The sequence below is a fragment of the Pelodiscus sinensis genome, chromosome 20 (genome assembly GCF_049634645.1).
Source record: "Pelodiscus sinensis isolate JC-2024 chromosome 20, ASM4963464v1, whole genome shotgun sequence".
Taxonomy (NCBI): domain Eukaryota; kingdom Metazoa; phylum Chordata; order Testudines; family Trionychidae; genus Pelodiscus; species Pelodiscus sinensis.
This window is the reverse complement of record NC_134730.1, coordinates 21,525,772-21,547,447: the sequence shown is the minus strand read 5'-3', so window position 1 is coordinate 21,547,447 and position 21,676 is coordinate 21,525,772. Positions and strand designations below refer to the sequence as shown.

The window sequence follows — 21,676 nt, the reverse complement described above, 5'->3', positions numbered from 1 at the left end:
CAGTTAATGCACACATTTCCCCCACCAGTAATTTTTTTAGCAGGCTGGACAGCAGCCCGGCTCAGTGCGGGATCTACCCTTGCTGCAGGTCTGCATTTAAAGGGTATTAGGAGCCATGTGGGCAGGCAGCCCAGCTCAGTTCTGGCTTTCGCTGGGTCTGGGAGCTCAGACCTTCCCTGAACAGGGGCTGCTGCTACCTCATGCTGCTTCCAGTCTGCAAGGGGAGCTGGTTTTTAAATTGGCTTCTCCCCTGAACCAGCTCCTGCCTGGCACCCTCTGATACAGAGGCAGCAGCACAGAGTGGCAGGGGGCTCCTCAGGAGTGAGGCCAGAGTGCAGTGGCTGCCGGCTCCATCCCTGGGCGACTATAGAATAGTCGAGTAACCAATAAGAATTAATGAGGTTAATCAACTATTCAATTAACTGATATTTAACATCCCTAATTTGTGCATTTCACTATTCCTTCTTAAGTGTTGTACTTTGCACTTGTCTTTACTGAATTTCATCTTACCAGTTTCTGACTAATTCTCCAATTTATAGCATCATTTTGAATTCTAATCCTGTCATCGATGGCACTTGCAACCCCTCACAATCTAGTGTTTTCCACAAAATTTACAAGCATATTCCCCCCACCACCCTCACAGTTATTAATAAAATACTGAATAATGCCAGACCCAGGACAGACCAGGCTGCAGGACTCCACTAGACATGTCCTTTCACAGTGACAGCAGATTTTTGATTCCACAAATTTAAATACTTGTATCTGACTGCAGGTGCAGCCAGGCACTCACAAGTACTCAAATTCGTGTCTGCAATTTATTTTTCTTGAGCAAAGTTACAAGTGTAAATGAAGTGAGTGTAAATTGTGGCCACAGAAAAGGGGAGTTGGCCTCAACCAGCTGAGTTTTTAGGCCCCAATATTAAGCACACTATGTCAAGAACTCAATAAAAATCTGAACATTGTGGTTCAGGCTGCCCTGTTTTTGCACACAACTAGAATACGTCACATGCGATGAAATCATTTGGAAATACATGGTGAAATTGAAAAAAGTATGGAAAATGTACACGGTAATCTCTAACATGCAGATATATTGTAATAGAAAACTTTCAAAATCTTATAGCAGGGATCTATCCCTTTTCAGAAGATGGCACTGTACAAGTTGAAGTATCTTCTAATGCCACTTTTTAAAGGATTTGGCATATAACCTTCAATTATAATGAAATCCATTTAAGTTATGTTTCTAATCTGACACCAGTATGTTCTAGAAAAATGCATTTACCGTAAAATCGCAAGTATAATATGCACTTTTTTCCTGTTTTTTTTAGTGTCAAAGTCAGGGTGCGCATTATCCATGGGAGGTGGGGGGTTTTAAGTTTTCATTTGGCGGTTCAGCAGCAGTTAATTAATCGCTGGACACCAGAGGTTAAGTTGATTTTTATTAGCATCGACAAGCAACTATATACACAGTTTCAAAAAGGTAAGTTAAATAAATAAAATCAACACTTCAGCGCAAACAAGCAAATATGTTAATTGATCTTCTACTCATCTTCAAAGCCCTCAAATTCGCTTTTGTTAGAATCTTCCTCGAACAGACGAGCAATATCTTCTGGGGTATAGCCCTTGACATCTTCATCCAGGTAATACAAATCATTGTCAACTTCACATACCGGTAATTCAACCTCGGCTGATTCATCGTCGCTCAGATCCATCCACAGGGCATCATCCTCACTGCCATCCATAGCATTAGAGATGCTGCATTTCAGAAACCCCTTCCTTATCATAGTGGGATCAAGTCAAGCCAGACATCTGCTATCCACTGGGTAATATCTTGCAGCGCTGGTGTTCGCATACATCCACCTGCACTAAATGTATGTTCACCTTCCAACAACCAGGTGTGCCATTTCCTGCGTAATGCATCTTTCATGGGCTTGTTAACGGTCACGTCAAGCGGCTGCAACATTTTTGTCATTCCACCAGGAATAATTGCCAAGTCTGTTTTGTCCTGCTGAAGCCTTTTCTTGATGGATGGCATACGATGACACCGAAATGCATCCAAAACTATTAGAGATCGCTTTCTCATAAGTCTACCCAGCCACTTCGCCCAAACCGTCTGTAGCCAATCAAGCATTAAAGCTTCATCAATCCAGTCTCTAGGGTGAACACGCACGTGAACAGTGTTCGGAAATATAACATTCTTTGGCATTGTCTTGCACTTGAACACAATATAAGGAGGCAGCTTTGTTCCGTCGGCCATGCAAGCAAGCATTATGGTAAACCTAGACTTTTCATGGCCTGTGGTAGCAATGGAGACATCTTGGCACATTTCACTTCAAGTGTTCAGTCATAGGGATTATTGAAATTTAATGGTGTCTGATCTGTGTTACCAATTAATGAAAGGTCGTAGCTGCACTGCTTGCATAGTTTTATGATAAACTTTTGGAACTGTAGTAACTTAGTGTCTGAGTCCATGGGTAGCTTCTGTGCGACTGTTGTTCGGCGTCAGACTGATAAGCCACAGCGATTCATAAACCAATCGCCCCAGCCATACGAAGCTTTAAACTCAGCTGTGTTAGTGCACATTTTGGCAATGGTCAAAGCCTTCATTCTAATCTCCTCAATACTAACACCACCGCCTTGCTGTCTGTGCTCAGCAATCCATTCAACCAGATTGGCCTCCAACTCAGGATATGCAGCGCTTTTACCTCGCTCAGCCATCTTCATCCGAGGCAGTGCTTGCACCGCTTATCATCAAATTCACGGCTGGCAGCTCTGTTGCCAAGAGCCTCAGCATAGCTAACAACTTTAAGTTGTTCAGCGGTTGTGTAAGATTGCCAACAACTCATGGCATCCCAAAGAGAGCATGGAAATGCCGCGCACTATATACTCATGCGCTCACGCGTGATTACCCGGCTATATAAAATGGCAAGACAAAATATGGCGAAGTGAGGGTGCGCATTATAGATAAGAGTTCAGTTTATTCTAGGATTCTGACGTTTAAAAGGTAGGTGAGCATTATGCATAGGTGTGCATTATACTCGCGATTTTACGGTACTTTGCTGAGGCCTATAATAACAGAAAGTACACGGAGTGGATCAAATTCTCTACTTTCTGAGTTATACCAGCAGAGAATGTGACTCAATATGTCAGTTCAGTGTTCACCTGCTTATTTTCTTGCATTCCTGCCATTATTGAATTTCTATAAAATTGTTCGAGTGAACAGGGCCTATAGTTTAAATGTAAAATAATTTCCATGTGTGATTAAAATTAAAAACCATCTCCATGCTTATAAGCTGTGTTGGGAAGTCACTTAGGTGCTTTTGAAAATTTACCCCAAGTGAACAGGACAGGAATGGGACTTAGGCCTTAAGGAAGGGAATGTCATTTCAACTCAAGAACCAGGAAGGAGGATCCTCTCAACTTTTCTACCTAGGAGAGGGTAAATAAGCATTGCTTTGGCGCATCCAAGGTCAATCTCCTTTTCGAACCAGGGGCCACTAACATTTCTCATCAGTTCTTGATAAGCAGATCAGAATTCTCTCTCCTCTCCTTTACTCCCTCTCAGGCCATGCTCCAAAGGACTGTACTGCTAATACCATGATGCATTTGCTTTAAGTTCATCAACACCATTATACATAACAATTTCTGCTCTTTAGTGAACAATGTTTTCTTAGCTCTTCCCTGAATATCATGCATTCTTCTGCCACAGCCACGGGCCACTGGTCTGTGGTGGGATATACTCACCTGTATCCTTGGGATGCTGGTGATTCTTCTAAGTTTCTATCTGCTTCTCAATTCTCTGGTTCAAATGTTATTCAAAGGAACCTTGGGAAAGGTTGTGCCTGATAATACTGGCACACCCCAAATGCTTTCTACTAGCTACTGAAAGGATACTCAAGCAATCATACTGCTCAAAGCAGTCCTTCTGGACCCAGGGTCAGCAGGTAGCCCCAAGGATTCCAACTAAAAAGAGCCTAAAAAAATATTGGAACAAAGGTATCAGGAAAAAGTCATTCAGCTTTTCTATTGTGTCAGCCCGACCTCATAGCCTCTCTGTATGATACGCTAAAGACTTTAGTTTAATCTAGGTATGTGTAGAACTGCCTGTCAAAGTTCTTCCTGTACTGGCAAACCTCCATAAACAGAGCAGCAATTGCTGGAAGTAGTTCAGTGAGGATGCTTCCTGGAAATTACATGACAACCCAAACCATTCTTCATCCAATCTCTGCTGTCCAAACCACCCACAAACACACACTAATTAAGCAAGAATTCTGTCACCTTCTTGCTCTGTGCACCACAAAGTCAGTACAATATCAGAAAAATTCTCAGGGCTATGCCGTATATATATTTTTATCATCCACAAGAGGATGGGGGAGTCAAAGCACTATTAAACTGAATGAACTTTAATGCCAAGATAAGCAAAACTATAAAAAAAGGCAAAAACTCTCAGATGGAAACATTTGTTGCAGCATTTCCTGCAATATGCTTGAGAGATTTCTTAATCTCAGTATATCTTGCTGTAATTTCACATCCCTGTCACTGAGTGCTGCTTTTTCATGTCCCCTTCATGAGGGTCTCCAATTTAAATCTTAATCACTCCCAACAAACCCTTCTGCTGCTCTTTGGGTAAGTGACTACCCTAAAAGCCCAGGCACATCAAGCCCTGTGGGAGGATATGCTTATTCACACATCTTTATTCCAGAAAGTACAATTTGTCACCGAGAAAACCCTGAACAGTCTTAATATGAACAACTTCAACTCAAAGGTAAAAACAAGCTGTGATGCTATATAAAATGGAAGATAACTAGTTGTACTAATTCAGTCACCAATGTTACAAAATGGCAATACATTTTATGTGAAATATGCTATGTATGGTATCAATGGAAAAGTTATAAACTATTAAGTAATACTACCCTGCTTAATCCATGTACCTTGTATGTGAAGTCAAGAATATTAGTTATGTGTTTGTACCTCAAACAGCTTTGTTTTTGAGTGACACCTACAAGGCAAATTTACACCCAGACTAACCATCCCCCGGCTGGACCACTGAGGAGACCCAACCCACACAGTAAGTCCCAGCAGGAGATTTTTCATAGAGCTCTAAGACAATGGCTGTCCCACAATTCAGCTGGGCATGTAAGAACATGTGAAAAGGTCACGTGATCTAAAACCCCATCTTTTACCAGTAATTTCCCATACTCTTGGGCTGGGAGACTGTTCTTTGTCTTTAGTCCTTGTTCCTCAAATGTGGACTATGATTTTCTAACAAAGGAAAGATATGAACAAAAGACTGATGATCCCCAACCCATATGGGTTATCCAAAGGGATCTTTTGCAAGCTAGCAGACTTACTATCACTGCTATGAATCTGATTTATAGACTCTGAAATCACTTGTAATACATATTATTCCTTTAAGCATTTAAAAACTCTTTTCTTTTTTTTAAATCAATAAGCCTTTAGTTCTAGTTTTACGAAAGGAATTGCTACAGTGTGTTATTTAGTAAGATCTAAAGTGTATGTGCTTGATGCATGATGAATCTGATTTTCTGTAACCTCTATGTATGAGTGATCAGGACTGGATTGCCTAAGGGTACAGTGCTGTAGCTTCTTGTCAACCAGCGTGATGATACAGGAGCTCACTTTTGTTGCTGATTTGGTAAAATCTAATTATAAAATAAGCCACCCGTTTGGAGATGTGACTGGCCTGTTTTTTATCAGTCTGTCCTGAATTTGGAATTCTCAGCAGTGATCAGAGCAAGTATGGTCACATAAGCTACCTTTTCTCAACTATTTCATTCAAGGATGAACAATCAAGAATGATCTTTTCGATCTTTCAATGGCAGTGGCCACACTCACTGGTCAAAGGAAAAAGTTTAGCCTTTTTTTTTTTTAAGTAATACTTTACAGCTTTGGAAAAATTTTGTTGGTGACTTGCCAAGCAGTCTTTGCATCACAGTGAGAAAGCACTGAAGCTGCCTTCTGTCTCTGAAGATTAGTGGAGAGATTATACAGAAGAAAGGAAATTAACAGATGAGAGTGCGACCAGGAACAGCTAACAGGAGAGTTTGGAAAGGGAGTTCTCCAGGTAAAAGAGGAGTAAAAACGGGACCCTTGTGGTAAGTGGCTGTCTAGAGTGTGTGTTTGTGTGGGGGGCAGTTATTTGCAGTGTGCTGAGCTTGTGTTTGTCTGGATTGTTTGTTTGGTTGGTTGGTTTCTCTGTTTGAAGGAGCTTCTAAAAGGTTTGAAATCTAGAAGCCTCTGTTAATTGGCTGAGCCTCAGTCAGGGGGAGGGGCTACCAGAGCTATATAAGCCTGTGACTCAGTGACCAGGGAGAGCGCGACCAGGAACAGCTAACAGGAGAGTTTAGAGGGGGAATTTAGAGGGCACTTGTGACCTTCTTTAAAACATAACTCTTAGAATAATCTATACTCCAGAGGTTTAAAAAGAATCCCAGTTTATACTTAAACTTATTTATTACAAAAATGGAGACAGAAGCCCAGCAGCAGAGTGGGGGCTATCCTGTTTATTGCATCGAGTGTAACATGTATGATTACCTGCCCTGTGGGCGGGTGGCATATGTGTGCACCCGTTGCAAGGAGCTCCTGACCCTCAGAGACCGAGTTCGGGCTTTGGAGGACAGGGTGGCTGAACTGGAGGAGCTAAGGGAGGTAGAGAGCTATGCTGATGAGACTTTCTGGGACACTGTAGTACTGTCCCACCTCCAGTCTGAGAGCCCCAGTGCTCTTAAGGAGGATGAAAGTCTCAAGGGAACAGAGCATTTAATGGGAGCAGAGGGAAACCATCCCGTAGTTGGGATCTTCCTCCCAGAGGATGTTGCGGTATCCTCTCGCACTAAGGATACCTCTGAGGGGGAGGGAATGCCAGTTAGGAAGAGGCAGGTGTTAGTAGTGGGTGATTCGATCGTTAGAGACATAGATAGTTGGGTTTGTGATGACCGGGAGAACCGTATGGTCACTTGCCTGCCTGGTGCGAAGGTTGCGGATCTCTCGAGGCATCTAAATAGACTTATGTGTAGTGCTGGGGAGGAGCCGGTGGTCGTGGTATATGTACGTACCAATGACGTAGGGAAGGGTAGGAGAGATGTCCTGGAGGCCAAATTTAGGCTGCTAGGAAAGAGACTGAAATCCAGGACATCTATGGTGGCATTCTCGGAAATGCTTCCAGTTCCACGCGCAGGGCCAGGTAGGCAGGCAGAGCTTCAGAGTCTCAATGTGTGGATGAGACGATGGTGTAGGGAAGAGGGGTTTGGATTTATTAGGAACTGGGGATACTTTTGGGAGAGGGGGAGCCTGTACAGGAAGGATGGGCTCCACCTAAACCAGGGTGGAATCAGACTGCTGGCACTAAACATTAAAAAGGCCGTAGAGCAGTTTTTAAACTAAGAGATGAGGAAAAGCCGATTGGTGAGGAGATGCACGTAAATCGGAAGGAGACTTCTCTTAGAGGAGAATCCATTGATAGAAATTCTCTAAGCTGCAGTCAGAAAGAGAGGAGGGGAAAGGGCAAACCATGGGCCAGAGCAGACAAACAACCGCATACAAAGGAATCCAATGCATCAGGGAAGGGCAGACAAATAACCAGTGGCAAATTTCTAAAGTGCTTGTACACAAATGCTAGGAGTCTGACTAATAAGATGGGTGAACTAGAGTACCTCGTATTAAATGAGGAGATTGACATAATAGGCATCACTGAAATCTGGTGGAACGAGGAAAATCTGTGGGACACAATCATACCGGGATATAAAATATATAGAAAGGATAGAGCAGGCCGGGTGGGTGGTGGAGTGGCAGTGTATGTGAAAGATAATGTAGAATCAAATGAAATAAAAATATTAAGTGAATCAACATGTTCAATAGAATTGCTATGGATAGTAATTCCATGCTCCAATAATAAGAAATTAGCAGTAGGGATATATTACCGACCACCTGACCAGGACAGCAATACTGACATTGAAATGCTGAGGGAGATTAGAGAGACTACCAAAATAAAGAACTCTATAATATTGGGGGATTTTAATTACCCCCATATTGACTGGATACATGTCACCTCAGGAAGAGAAGCGGAGATAAAATTTCTCAATGGCTTAAATGACTGCTTCTTGGAGCAGCTAGTGCAGGAACCCACAAGGGGAGAGGCAATTCTTGATTTAGTCCTGAGTGGAGTGCAGGATCAGGTCCAGGATATAACCGTTACCGGACCGCTTGGGAATAGGGACCATAATATAATAACATTCAACATTCCTGTGGTGGAAAGAACACCTCAGCAGTCCAGCACCCTGGCATTTAATTTCAAAAAGGGGAATTACACAAAAATGAGGAGGCTAGTTAAACAGAAATTAAAAGGCACAGTGACTAGAGCCAAATCCCTGAAAGCTGCATGGAAACTTTTTAGAGACACCATAATAGAGGCCCAACTTAAATGTATACCCCAAATTAAAAAACATAGCAAAAGACCTAAAAAAGAGTCACCGTGGCTTAACCACCATGTAAAAGAAGCAGTGAGGGACAAAAAGGTATCTTTTAAGAAGTGGAAGTGCAATCCTAGTGAGATAAATAGAAAGGAACATAAACACTGTCAAATCAAGTGTAAAAATATAATAAGAAAAGCAAAAAAAGATTTTAAGGAACAGCTAGCCAAAAACTCAAAAAGAAATAACAAAATGTTTTTTAAGTACATTAGAAGCAGGAAGCCTGCTAAAAAACCTGTGGGTCCCCTAGATGATCGAGCTATAAAAGGAGAAATCAAGGACGATAAAGCCATTGCGGAGAAACTAAATGATTTCTTTGCTTCAGTCTTCACGGCTGAGGACGTTGGGGAGATTCCCGAATCTGCACCGTCCTTTGTGGGTGATGAATCTGAGGAACTGTCCCGGATTGAAGTGTCATTAGAGGAGGTTTTGGAACAAATAGAAAAACTTAATGTTAACAAATCTCCGGGACCGGACGGCATTCATCCAAGGGTTCTAAAAGAACTAAAATGGGAAATTGCTGAGCTATTATCTGTGGTTTGTAACCTATCCTTTAAACTGGCTTCCGTACCTGATGACTGGAAGGTAGCCAACGTGACACCAATATTTTAAAAAGGCTCTAGAGGCGATCCTGGCAATTACAGACTGGTAAGTCTAACTTCAGTACCGGGCAAATTAGTCGAAACAATAGTAAAGAATAAAATTGTGAAGCATGTAGAAGAACATAATTGATTGGATAAAAGTCAACATGGTTTCTGTAAAGGGAAATCCTGTCTTACTAATCTGTTAAGAGTTATTTGAAGGGGTTAACAAACATGCGGACAAGGGGGATCTAGTAGATATAGTATACTTGGATTTTCAGAAAGCCTTTGACAAGGTCCCTCACCAAAGGCTCTTGTGTAAATTACATGGCCATGGGATAAGAGGGAAGGTCCTTTCTTGGATTGAGAACTGGTTAAAAGACAGGAAACAAAGGGTAGGAATAAATGGTAAATTTTCAGATTGGAGAGGGGTAACTAGTGGTGTCCCCCCCAAGGGTCAGTCCTGGGACCAATCCTTTTCAACTTATTCATAAATAATCTGGAGACAGGGGTAAGCAGTGAGGTAGTAAAGTTTGCAGATGATACAAAACTGTTTAGGATAGTCAAGACAGAAGCAGACTGTGAGGGACTCCAAGAAGATCTCACCAAACTGAGTGATTGGGCAACAAAATGGCAAATGAAATTTAATGTGGATAAGTGTAAAATAATGCACATCGGGAAAAATAACCCCAACTATACGTACAGTATGATGGGGGCTAATTTGGCTACGACAAATCAGGAAAGAGATCTTGGAGTTATCGTGGACAGTTCTCTGAAAACTTCCACACAGTGTGCAGCGGTGGTCAAAAAGGCAAATAAGATGCTAGGAATTATTAAGAAAGGGATAGAAAATAAGACCCCGAATATCTTACTGCCCCTGTATAAAACTATGGTACGCCCATATCTTGAATACTGTGTACAGATATGGTCTCCTCACCTCAAAAAAGATATTTTGGCCTTGGAAAGGGTTCAGAAAAGGGCAACTAAAATGATTAGGGGTTTGGAACGGGTCCCATATGAGGAGAGGTTAAAGCGACTGGGACTCTTCAGTTTAGAAAAGAGGAGACTGAGGGGGGATATGATAGAGGTCTATAAAATCATGAGTGGTGTGGAGAGGGCTGATAAAGAAAAGTTATTTATTAGTTCCCTAAATAGAAGAACTAGAGGACACCAAATGAAATTAATGGGTAGCAGGTTTAAAACTAATAAAAGAAAGTTCTTCTTCACACAGCGTATAGTCAACCTGTGGAACTCCTTGCCAGAGGAGGCTCTGAAGGCTAGGACTATAACAGAGTTTAAAGAGAAGCTAGATAATTTCATGGAGGTTAGGTCCATAAAAGGCTATTAGCCAGGGGATAAAATGGTGTCCTTGGCCTCTGTTTGTCAGAGGCTGGAGAGGGATGGCAGGAGACAAATCGCTTGATCATTGTCTTCGGTCCACCCTCTCTGGGGCACTTGGTGCTGGCCACTGTTGGTAGACAGGATACTGGGCTAGACGGACCTTTGGTCTGACCCAGTACGGCCGTTCTTATGTTCTTATGTTATGTTCTTATGAGTAAATTTTCCATTAGTGACCCCTCTTGCCTATTGACAACCAGTGCCAAAAATCTCTAGAAAGAGCATGTCCAATCCTCCACATCTGAAAGGATGGACACAAATGATATCAGAGAAAAAGAATCAGAAATTCTTTCACATTCCTATAGATTCCACCTACAGATGCTATCCGACATATAATTAAACAGCATTTCCCTTATATTATTTTCTCTTCTCTTTTCGCCACAGCTCCCAAAATTATGCTACCCTACCTACAACATCTCTCTGCCTTCATATCACATCGAACAATCCAATTAGTTCCTTACTTTAAAGATGTAACAAAGACTGCAAAATTGGTGTGAAATGAAATATTATATTCATTTGGTATTTCAAAGTATACTGGAAATTATGCTGACATTCCAATATAAATTGGTGCTCATTGCCAAAATAAATTGGAACCTCAGAACTTCCTGAAAAAAATTCCATCCTGAATTATAACTTCCCAAGCTTGTTCTTAGCTCTTTAAGTTGTCTTTATAGCTATGACAGTATAAATAAAAACCAGTAGAAGCGTGAGTTCTTTAATTTTTTTCCACTTACACAATTGTGAAATTAAAAACAGATTTGCATAATGCAAAACTCAAGCTGGAATATTTAACACTCAAACTTCATGAATAAAAACAAAAATTGGGCTCATCTTAACTCACTTACCCATCACATATGGAATATTCCATCTCATTAGCTAATGTTTAAAATATGTATTTTCTAGAAGGGGCTAACGTACAATGGGCATGATTCTGACCTCAAATACACACATTCAGCTCCAAATAATTGAGGCTACATTAATTTCATAGCAAAGATGTAAGTTTTATACACTCTAGATATCTCCTCTTGAATAAGCCTAGCTCATGTAAGAGCAGCCATACTCCAAAATAAGACTCATGACACAAACAGTGACTATGTTAGCTGCTTCTGAGTTGTGCTCAGTTGAGCTATAATCTCTCCTGCTAATGGGTCACTACCTCAAGTTAAAAGCACCAGACCTAAAGCAAAGTTTGTTTGTTTGTGACTAAAGTTATAATTTGAGTTAACGCGACAGAAATTAGTGAATAAAACTGCTCCCTACAGATAACATCGGTGAGCTAAGGTTATTAAGACAGTCTCAATTTCTGCACGTCCTAAATTTCAGTGTTTAAGGCAGCGGGACTCCACACAAGTGTAGGAGTTTAGTATAGCATTTCCCAGGACAGGAGTGGGCCCTACGCTGTAAACTTAATATTACACTAATGTACGATGACGTATTTAATATAAAATTGGGTTCACTGTAAAATTAATCTGAAATCACATCATCTCTATATTAGTCAGTGAGAATATTTAACATCCATTTAACATGCAGAGCTAAAGGTACCTCTAGGGAACAGAATGTTAATGGATGTTGCGTGTTGTTTAGCATGATTTTTTTGTTTTAGCTTGCTAATGTTCTCTTTAATGCTTATAACCAATTATGTAAATGACCTGTTCTCCAACACCGTCAATGTTTGTTTTAATTCAGATTCTATGGAATTGCTCTGAAGGATTAATTTTTATATCTCCTGAAGCTTTGTATTATGGGGCTGCAAGTACTGATTGGGGTCTTTGGATACCACCACAAACCTACAAACAAAATAAGAAATAATAAAACAATATAGTGTGCAATAAAAGTTCCGACTGCACTCCTTTGGGGTGATCTACATAATAGCATTAGCTTCATTATATGTCAAAAATAAAGCTGTCTCTAATCATGCTGGTAGAACTTTTTTATCAGACCTCACTATCATGTATTTACTATATACTTTTGCTTTGAAGGTGCTGTAAAAAATACCCCAAATAATTATTTTATTAGAGAATGTATTTGACTTTAAACAGACCATTCATAAATTTAGAAGTTCTACAACTTCAAACTTGTACACTATAGCACTGATATAGTCATTTATGTATTTTACAGATAACCCAACCCACAAAACATATGCATAGAAAAATGATTATGCAAGTGTCACTGCTTTACAAATATTAAGTCTTTTCCTTGAAAATAAACGTTACTGTCATCCCAACTAATCTGCAGTAACATTCTTATTAAAGATAATATTTAGCCATTTCATCACTTATATAGTAAATAAAAGAAAACCTGAAGCAAACTGTTCAGTCATCTATAAACACATCAATCACTATAAGTACCATTTCCTGTCTTGACACCTAACTGATTCTGCTCCACTTGATATTTTTGTAGAATATAGAAAAAGCCTTATTGCACTACATAACTAATTGCAATTACTGAAAGTGGAAACTTTCATCGTGACAGAGAGACTAAAAAGAAGCAAGCAGTGGACTAAGTCTTCTTTATTCTAATTATGAAAACACCAAATGTACTGCTGGTGAGGCAACTGTTTTACCAACTGAAGAACAATTTCTACTATCCAGCCTGCTCAACAGAACACCTCATGATCAATAATATCAAACACACCCGACAGATCCAATATACTCGACACAGACACTTGACATTTCTCCACTGCTAGAATGGGATCATCCACTAAAGAAATAAATGCTTTCTTTGTGCCATGCCAAGCTCTAAAAACAGATTAAAGGAACTCAGAGAAATAAGAGTCAAAGCAAAAACTGTCTCATCAAAAATGTCTCAATAGTTTTTCCAAAAAAGCAAATAATCAAGAGTAGGCAGTAACTAACAAGAATATTAATATCAAATGATAGTTTCTTAAGTATGAGCTTAACCACTGTTGGAGCCTTGCCCTCCTGAAGGTAAGCAATAATCAAACCCTTCACTGATAGATGCAAAATCTTTCCATAGGGTTTCCCCAGACAGACAACAGTCCAGCTGAGAAGCTATGACCCAGAATTCTTCTGACATATCAGAAAATGAGGTGAACTCTCACTGTTGGGGTGCATCTACACTTCAGGGTAGGGATGTTAAATACTGGTTATTTGAACAGTCAATTAACCTCGTGAATTCTTATTGGTTATTCGACTATTCCATAGTCCCCGGGCAGCCCTCTGGGGGGGGGGGGGAGGGAGGGAGGACGGGTCTGATCTCCCGGACCTGGCACGAGCTGAAACTGAGCAGGGCTGCCTGCCCACCTGGCTCCTAATACACTTTAAATGCAGAGCCGCAACGGGGGTAGAGGTCCAGGACACAGTGCAAGTCAGGACTGAGTTGGGCTGCTGGCTAGCATGCTAAAAAATTTACTGGCGGGAGGGAGAGGGGGAATGCGTGTAGTCTATAGCATTAACCTATAAGCTTTAGCTTTTCAGTTTATCAGTTAACTGACTATGCTATTACATCCTTGCTGCAGGGCTTAACTTGAAATAAGCTACACAAGTTGAGCTACGTCAATTGCATAGCTTATTTCGAAATAGGGAGCATCTACACGGTACTTATTTAGAAATAGAGCACTCTTATTCCTCATACAATGAGGGTTACAGGAGTCGGAGTAAAAAGTCCTCTAGCTTGACAGTATTTTGACATTATTTTGAAATAAGTGCCTGCTGTGTAGGTACGGACTAAGTTATTTTGAAATAACGCTAGTTATTTCAAAATACCATTCCAGTGTAGACATACCCTTAATGGTGAATACATCCCCTCCTGTTTTAACACTATCTGGCTATTAAACTGTCATAGAGATTGATTTCGCAATCTGTAATAATTGTCTAAGAATACAATCATTTAACTCAGAGACTCATATCAATGATTAATAATCAATGTCATCTCTAATTATCAGATGTGAACTACAAGCTGCATGCTAGACTAGTTCAAATAACTGGATCACAGAACAAAAACTTAACATGCAACAAAAGCCAGTGATACTACAAACATTGGGCATTTGGACATTGTTCCTCTGAACAGAGAATATTTTTTCCATCAACAACCATTTCTGACTACAGCAATAACTAATACCCACAGCACTTACAGCACTTTTCATCAGTAGATCTCAAAGCACTTTACATAGTGGTAAGTACCATCATCTCCATTTTATACATGGGGAAACTAGGCACCCAAGTAAAGTGACTTTGCCACTAGATTGCTAGATGACATCTGGCAAGTTGGAAATAAAAAAAAGGCTTCCTAAGGATCAGATCAGTCTAATGCTCTGTCCACTAAGCCAATTTATTTTTCAGAATACCCACTTCCTCTAGCAGAAATTAAACATAAAAGTGTAAAGGGTAATATAGTTAGAACACTACGATTAGGCCAGTTTTCTGCAGAAACCAAGCAATGAACTAAATTAAAAAAAAACACACACACACTTTGCAATGTAGGTGGAACCAGAATGCCACTGGTCTGTCAGTGCAACTTTAGGGAGCTAATAAGCATCACTATTTTTAGCCCTTATACATTGATTATGTCAGGCAGTTAGTCTGCAAGTACCTAATGCAACTCTTAATACCACGTCAAACCCCTTAAGGTCAAACAACAAAATAATGTGTTTTTCTTTTGAGCTGTTGAAGCTCATTCATGGCACAGAAGCCTTGAAAAAATATCAGGTTAGGCAATCTTTTGATTTCTTACAAAACTCAGCAGCTGAATGGGATCCTTGTGTCTATATGGGTCAAGCAAGATGCATGTTCTTCTACATACAAATAAATTTATCAGTATCCAAAGCAACTGAAAATGAAGCCATTCATAATGGCATGTATGTATCAAGTCTTGCATCAGAACATTCCATGTGTACTTCAGATAATTTCCTGCCCACAAGGGTGAATTCCACTGAACAACACTGAGCTCCTGTTAAAACAGATACTCCTGAGAAATTAGTGGAATTTTAAGGCTATGGGACGGAATAGCCTTGCTGGATAGCAAGACAATTCCAGGGGAAAGTCCACAGCCGTTTATGATGTCCCAGTGTTGGCTTCTGCCTTTCGCTATATTAGAGATTTCACAATCTGGCTTCTGAAATACCCAACGGTGTTGAGAATATGATCCAGAAAATATGGTCCTCCTAGTCAAGGACAATAACTTTAGTGATACAACTAGTTTCACTTATTTCAGGAGTCTGACATAACTATTTATTTAATCCCAGTGCTATTAACAATGCTGTAACTCCCCTTCTATTTAATTATTCTGATTTTCAATATTAGCTACTTAACAACCTGCAGAACTTTTGAGACGCAAATGTTTTTAAAGAAATCAAGAAATATATAAATTCCTAAAAGAAGAAGATCTGTGCTGATTTAATTTTTTAAAAGCGAGAAATTACCAGAGGAGGAAAATCATTATTTGTATAATCTCACTTACAAAGTACTGCAATACTTTCTGAAGTGATCAAACCCAGTACCAATTATATTCAAACTGAAACATTTAATGACTTTTTATAAAATGTAATATTTGAATTGCACTTGAAAGAAAATAAAATTGTGAAAGTTGTTGCCTTCATTTTATAATGAAAAACATATTTTTTAACCAGCTAACATATACTTTTGGGAGCTGAAATGTGTAATTGAATGGGAAGTTAATGGAAGCCTTCTGCCCACGGAGAGGCCAAAATTTGGCCCCTATAGCATAAAGCAAATGTTTACAAGACTCTTTTACCATTTTAAATCACATATTCTTCCCCACATCTCCATTTCAATGTCTACCTATGGTCACTGAAAAGAGGGAGTCTATTTCCTTCCATCCCTCACTAACAACATTACAAGATGCATATAATGCCTTTCTTCCCAAAGTGCTTTACAAACTGCATTATAAGACAGTCCTACCATGCGGTCGCCTCTGACATAACTTTAAAAAATACTATAAATATGTGCATCTGTTAAGATCTCAACTTGTATAAATTGTCATAATTGAAACTATGTCAACAGTGCCCCCTTTGCGCAACCCTACTGACTTCAATGAGGTTGCACAATCATTTAGAAGTTAGATAGTACATTTTACCTTACATTAAGTTGCAAATTAATATGATGTATTCACATCTTGATGCTCAGAGAAATGCACATAAATTCTCATAGTTTTAGATAAAAATATACACAGCGTGATCATTTAGCAAAATCTTCTAAGGACTTTCCTCTGCCAATGAATTAATTCCTCCTCACTGTCTCACTGTAAGTTTAAATCCTTTTCCCCGTATTTTTTCCTTAGCTAATTCTCACAAGACATCCATGCCAAGCACATTTATTCACATATACAAATTACTTCAAACTGCCCTTTTAGAAGAGGCCAAACTAATTTCACATGATTCTCTAAATATACAGCTTCTATGACTTCAAGAGATTGCTTCAAAAAGCCATGTTTCCAAATTATTGTGATAAAAATGTGCGAGAATTTTTTTCAAAGTACAATCCAATTAATCTCCATTTTATTTCATCATAGTAGCTTTTAGAGGAGCATATCAAAAGTTTGCTCATTTATCAATAGAAATAAGAAAAGCTTAAAAAAGGATGTCTTTATTTAACGCATGAAACAAAATCACATTGACAATATGTTTCATTCCCATTCTGTCCATATTCCTTTTAAACAGACGGTGCTGCTTAAAGCACTGCTGTTACATGCCAATGTGCTTTTCAGTGTTACCATTCTTTAACCTTTTTTATAGACATCTTTTCTTAAGAATAGTATGTTAAAGAGACATAATAAACCTTAAAGAATACCTGAGAGGTCTCGCCTGGGGATTGCCTGCTTCTACATATGGATGTAAATAATCCTTTATGTAGAGATCAGCAGCACTATTAGAATGGGTGCAAATGAGAATCCTGCTGGAATAAATGGTGCAAATAAAAAAGCAATGAAGAAACAGAAAACAATTCAAAGCAGTAGAATACAAAAAAAAGGAAACAGTGGCCATCTTCCTGCACATTTCCCTCAATGAAACTAGTCACTGACCTAGCACAAGTTTCATGATTCATTCATGCCCCTTAACTCACTTTTTCAGGCAGGAAAAGATTTAAACTTGAAATACAACTTTTAAAAAATATTTAGTGATTATTACTCTAACCTAGATTTTAAATAAAATACAGTCTTTAATGTCTGACACCCCTCCCAGCTTTCCACATCAAGTGAATGGCATTTGTTCTACATCATTCCAATTGTACTGATTTTTTTTAATGGGAGAATATGTTTTAAGACTATAACATTACTTTCTTACTATCTGTTCAAAACAATGATGGATGGGTTTTTTGGAGATGGATGGAAATTCTGCACTGTTAATTTTCATTTGCATTTAAGTAAAAAGAAGCATTTCATTTCTAATAAACTATGGTGCTCTGTCTCTAGTGTCCCAGCTCACCTAGTATCTTGCTGTTGGAGTATGTGCTTGACTGCCTGAGCCAGAGTGAATGTTTTGCCTGTCCCATAGGGACCGATGATAAGAACAGGAGGCAGTTGTATCGAAAGTGGAGTTGTTATAGCCAGAACAGCCTCTTTCTGCTTTGCATTTAATCGAGGGTCCAACTGCTCATCCCATTGTCTGTATAAAGAAAGCAAGATTGTTTTCACAAGCAGCAGCAATCTACAATTGATTAGAAATCAATCCGTATGACATATACAAAGATTTAAATTAAAATCCTACATGTTATCAACGGTTTCATTTTGAGGCACTTTAACAAAAACAAATGGTAGTACAACAACTAAACCAAATGCTACTGTCACAAAGCTCTTTTAAAATTCATGATGAATCATTAAATTACTCAAAAGCACACTAACCACTGCTTGACTTATTCTGGCTAACTTGATCATAATTAACCTCTGGAGTATACATTTCATATACAGCATGCACTTAACCATCACAAAGACAATATAATTGAACAGACACACAAACTAAATCTTCTATTGTCATTAATCAGCCAAATGATGATTATTAACCATGTTTTCAGTAGAATTGGGGATGGTGTCGGTTTAAACATGTCACAAACAGGCACTCAAGCTTGGTATAGCTGAACTAAGAACTGCAAAAAATAACCCAAAGAACTTACAGCTACCCAGTTAAGTGAAGGCTTTTCTTCACTATCATTCTTTACCATAAGAAAAATGCATCTGTGATCTAAAAAAAAGTACTGGTACTATAACGGGGTTACGGGTATCAGCATTTAAACAGGAAGTTACTTTAGGAAAGTTCCAGTGAACGTAAGAGGCAAAGGATTTCTATATGCAGTTTTTAATATGCTCACTGACAGATTTAAAAGTTGGTATACATAGTCAGAAACACCTGTCACTGTTGCACATATGGCCATACTTTTGTAATGTGATCTGTCTTGCTACTTACACTATAATTCTTCTGGGCCTGGAAAACTTGTGTTGGGTAGTGGTATGGGATAAAACCATGAGGGAATTAACTGAATTCCTAACTCTTAAGACCGCTATGAACAACTAGATGACAGAAGAGCCTAAGAACTAGTGGAAAGATGATAGGATGTAAACCAAAAATAGAAGAAAATCTGTTAGGGAAGACAGTTTGAGCCAGTCAAGAAAAGATAGCATAAGCCAGGTCCTATAGTGTAAACTGTCATAACTCCATTCACTTCATTTGAGCTGCAGTTATTTACACAAGTTGACCATCTGGCCCCAAGAGCATGTCAGAAAAATCTTGCATTAGAAAGATAAAGATATTGGGCCAAATTAATCTCTGACATGACTTTACTAAGATTTAGGCCTAAGTAATTAAAAACGCTCCCTAAATAAAGATCCATAACATTTAGCCCACAGAAATCAAAAAAGTGTGATAAAAATGTTGATTACTTAATAAGAACTGCTTTATAATGATATAAATGGATTAGACTGTGGGATTATTTAGGATGAAAGAAGAAAAAAAGTCTTTCAACTGTATCTTTATATTTGTTAAAAACCAGGAAAAATCAGCAAAAATCCATTCAATTGTAGGAAAATAAAAAAAATTAATCAAAATGTTTCAAAATAAAGCCAGTCCTAATGACCATATCACAGATAATAAATGAAAACATCCAGCATTACATTTATATACATATGATCAACGAAATAGGTAAAAGCTCCCTATATAACAAGCACATAGAAATGGCTTGCCCACAACACAAGACTATTTTCTCATAGGTTATAAAGACTACATCACAAGTATGTTCTGATTTATGCTATCAAAGTATACTGGCCAGATATTCAATAACAGCCATTTTCTTTCTGCTTTGTGAATCTTCACTAACAATAAAAATTCAGAAATCAGATGGAAAATGATGTGATACGGGAACATTTGCTATTTTACAGCAACTCCAGAAATCTTAACAATATTTTGAGAATAATATCTCACAAATTACATTACCACCACAATATTCAAGTCTCTCTTCAGATTGAATGCAAAAACTGTGAGCTGACTACAGTCCCCAATATGTGGCACGCAGAATAGCATTTCTTGAAAACTTCCTACTGTACAAGTGCAACAGCACTTTTTTTCTTCTTAACTGTGGGGGGCAATGCATAACTTGGCTTCAAAATTCCAATCTGGTCCTACTGTTTCATTTCCCAACCATCTCAAGATAACGTTAGAGCCAATTTACCACAGAGACTTAGGGAGAGATTTTTAAAGGCTCAACTGGCAGCTGAGCACCAGATTCCTACTGACTGAGAGATGGGTGCCTAGATCCCATGTATATCTTTGAAAATATACCCCCACAGAGTACCCTACCTGGCTCCTGTCTTGGGGCCACCAGTGTGGCTGCCAGGATCCCTGCCTGCTCCCCAAGTTGGGATGCACTGCTGACCCTGGCCACTTGTGGGTTCTACACCCCTGGCTTGGCTACGTTACTGGTTTCATGACCCCAGCCCTGGATGCTGGCCAGTCTCTGCACCCCAGCCAGGCTCTGCTAGCGGGTCCAGTCCTGGTCTCTGGTCTCTGCGCTGCCAGCTCCTTGTTGCTGGGCTGGCTCCACTGCCAGCCCCAGTCTCCTCTTCCTGGGCCTCTCTGGTCCTGCAACATCCATGGTCTGGCAGTTGCTGGACCAGACAGTCTTGAACCACAGAAGCTCAACCTGCAATACTCTTCCCACTCTGGAATAATTATTTTTTTTAAATGTCTATAAGGTACGCCGATTTCAATGACTGTTTGCTTAATTTAAAAAAATAATAATTTTCTTCATTTATTTGTCAAAAAAATCATTAAGTGTTATCTCTGACAAATAAATGTTTAATTAAAAACTCCATTTAATAGGTTTTTTTCCAGCTCCATGCTTCTTCACATCACTTCTAGTTAATTTCATACTTTATGAAATTATGAAAATTTATGAAAAGGTTAATTTTCATACCTTTAGCTACTCTGGGTTTAGAGTTTACAAAATTTAAACTCTGACATGGTAGACAAAAGTTTTACTATTATTTTAAGTCAAAGACAGTTCGTAAACCCTGAATCAGGAGTTTTACTATATTACATCATAAGTTTGGAATTATCATCAGACAGTCAGGTCACTCTGGATACGTTTACACTGCATGTTTAATTTTGAAATAAGCAGTTCCCAGAACAGTTATTCCAAAATAGCTTATTTCAAAATAGGACGCCTACACTGCAGAGAAGCCTCAAAATTACTCTCAGGCAGGCTTCTCTAATGTAGACGTGCTATCTCGATTTAGAGCCCCAGGAAGCACTGGGGAGGAATAACTTAGAATGGCCCTGGTGAGAGGCAATTTCGAAATAGCAGCAGTGGAGCCTTCTTTCAAAATAGCTATTTTGGAATAGGTATTATTCCTCATAGAATGAGACTTACAGATTTCGGAGTAAGCCATCCACTATTTCAAAATTATTTCAAAATAACAGAATGGCTGTGTAGACATTCACATTGTTATTTCAAAGTAACGCTAGTTATCTCGAAACAACAGTGCAGTATAAATGCACCCTCTGTTGCTGATGATGATCTTTACAAGAAAATGAAACAAATATACATTTTGAATGAAATATTGTATTAGTATGTTCTGAACATAATTAACATTGTGCTGCATAGATGCTTGTTTTACTGGTAGAACTAATGTATACAGTGCTTGAAGGCAGATAGTTGCCTGGCATCATGTTTCCACTATTTACTTCTAGGAAATGTATTAAATGTAACCAAATAACATGCATATACTAGCAATCTAAAGACTAAC

General features: G+C 39.0%; 1 protein-coding gene across 3 annotated transcripts in view; it reads right to left on the bottom strand.

The window, feature by feature from the left end:
• The window catches only part of HELZ (helicase with zinc finger), a 172,381-nt gene that overhangs the window by 79,795 nt on the left and 70,910 nt on the right, over positions 1-21,676 (bottom strand). For 2 of the 3 annotated variants that reach the window (XM_006110581.4, XM_006110583.4), the window contains 2 exons: positions 17,868-18,047; positions 17,233-17,337 (listed from right to left, as the gene is read on the bottom strand). In XM_006110581.4, the coding sequence (XP_006110643.2) occupies positions 17,233-17,337; positions 17,868-18,047 (285 nt within the window). The remainder of the gene's footprint in view (positions 1-17,232; positions 17,338-17,867; positions 18,048-21,676) is intronic. The other variant, XM_006110582.4, reaches the window with a different exon arrangement.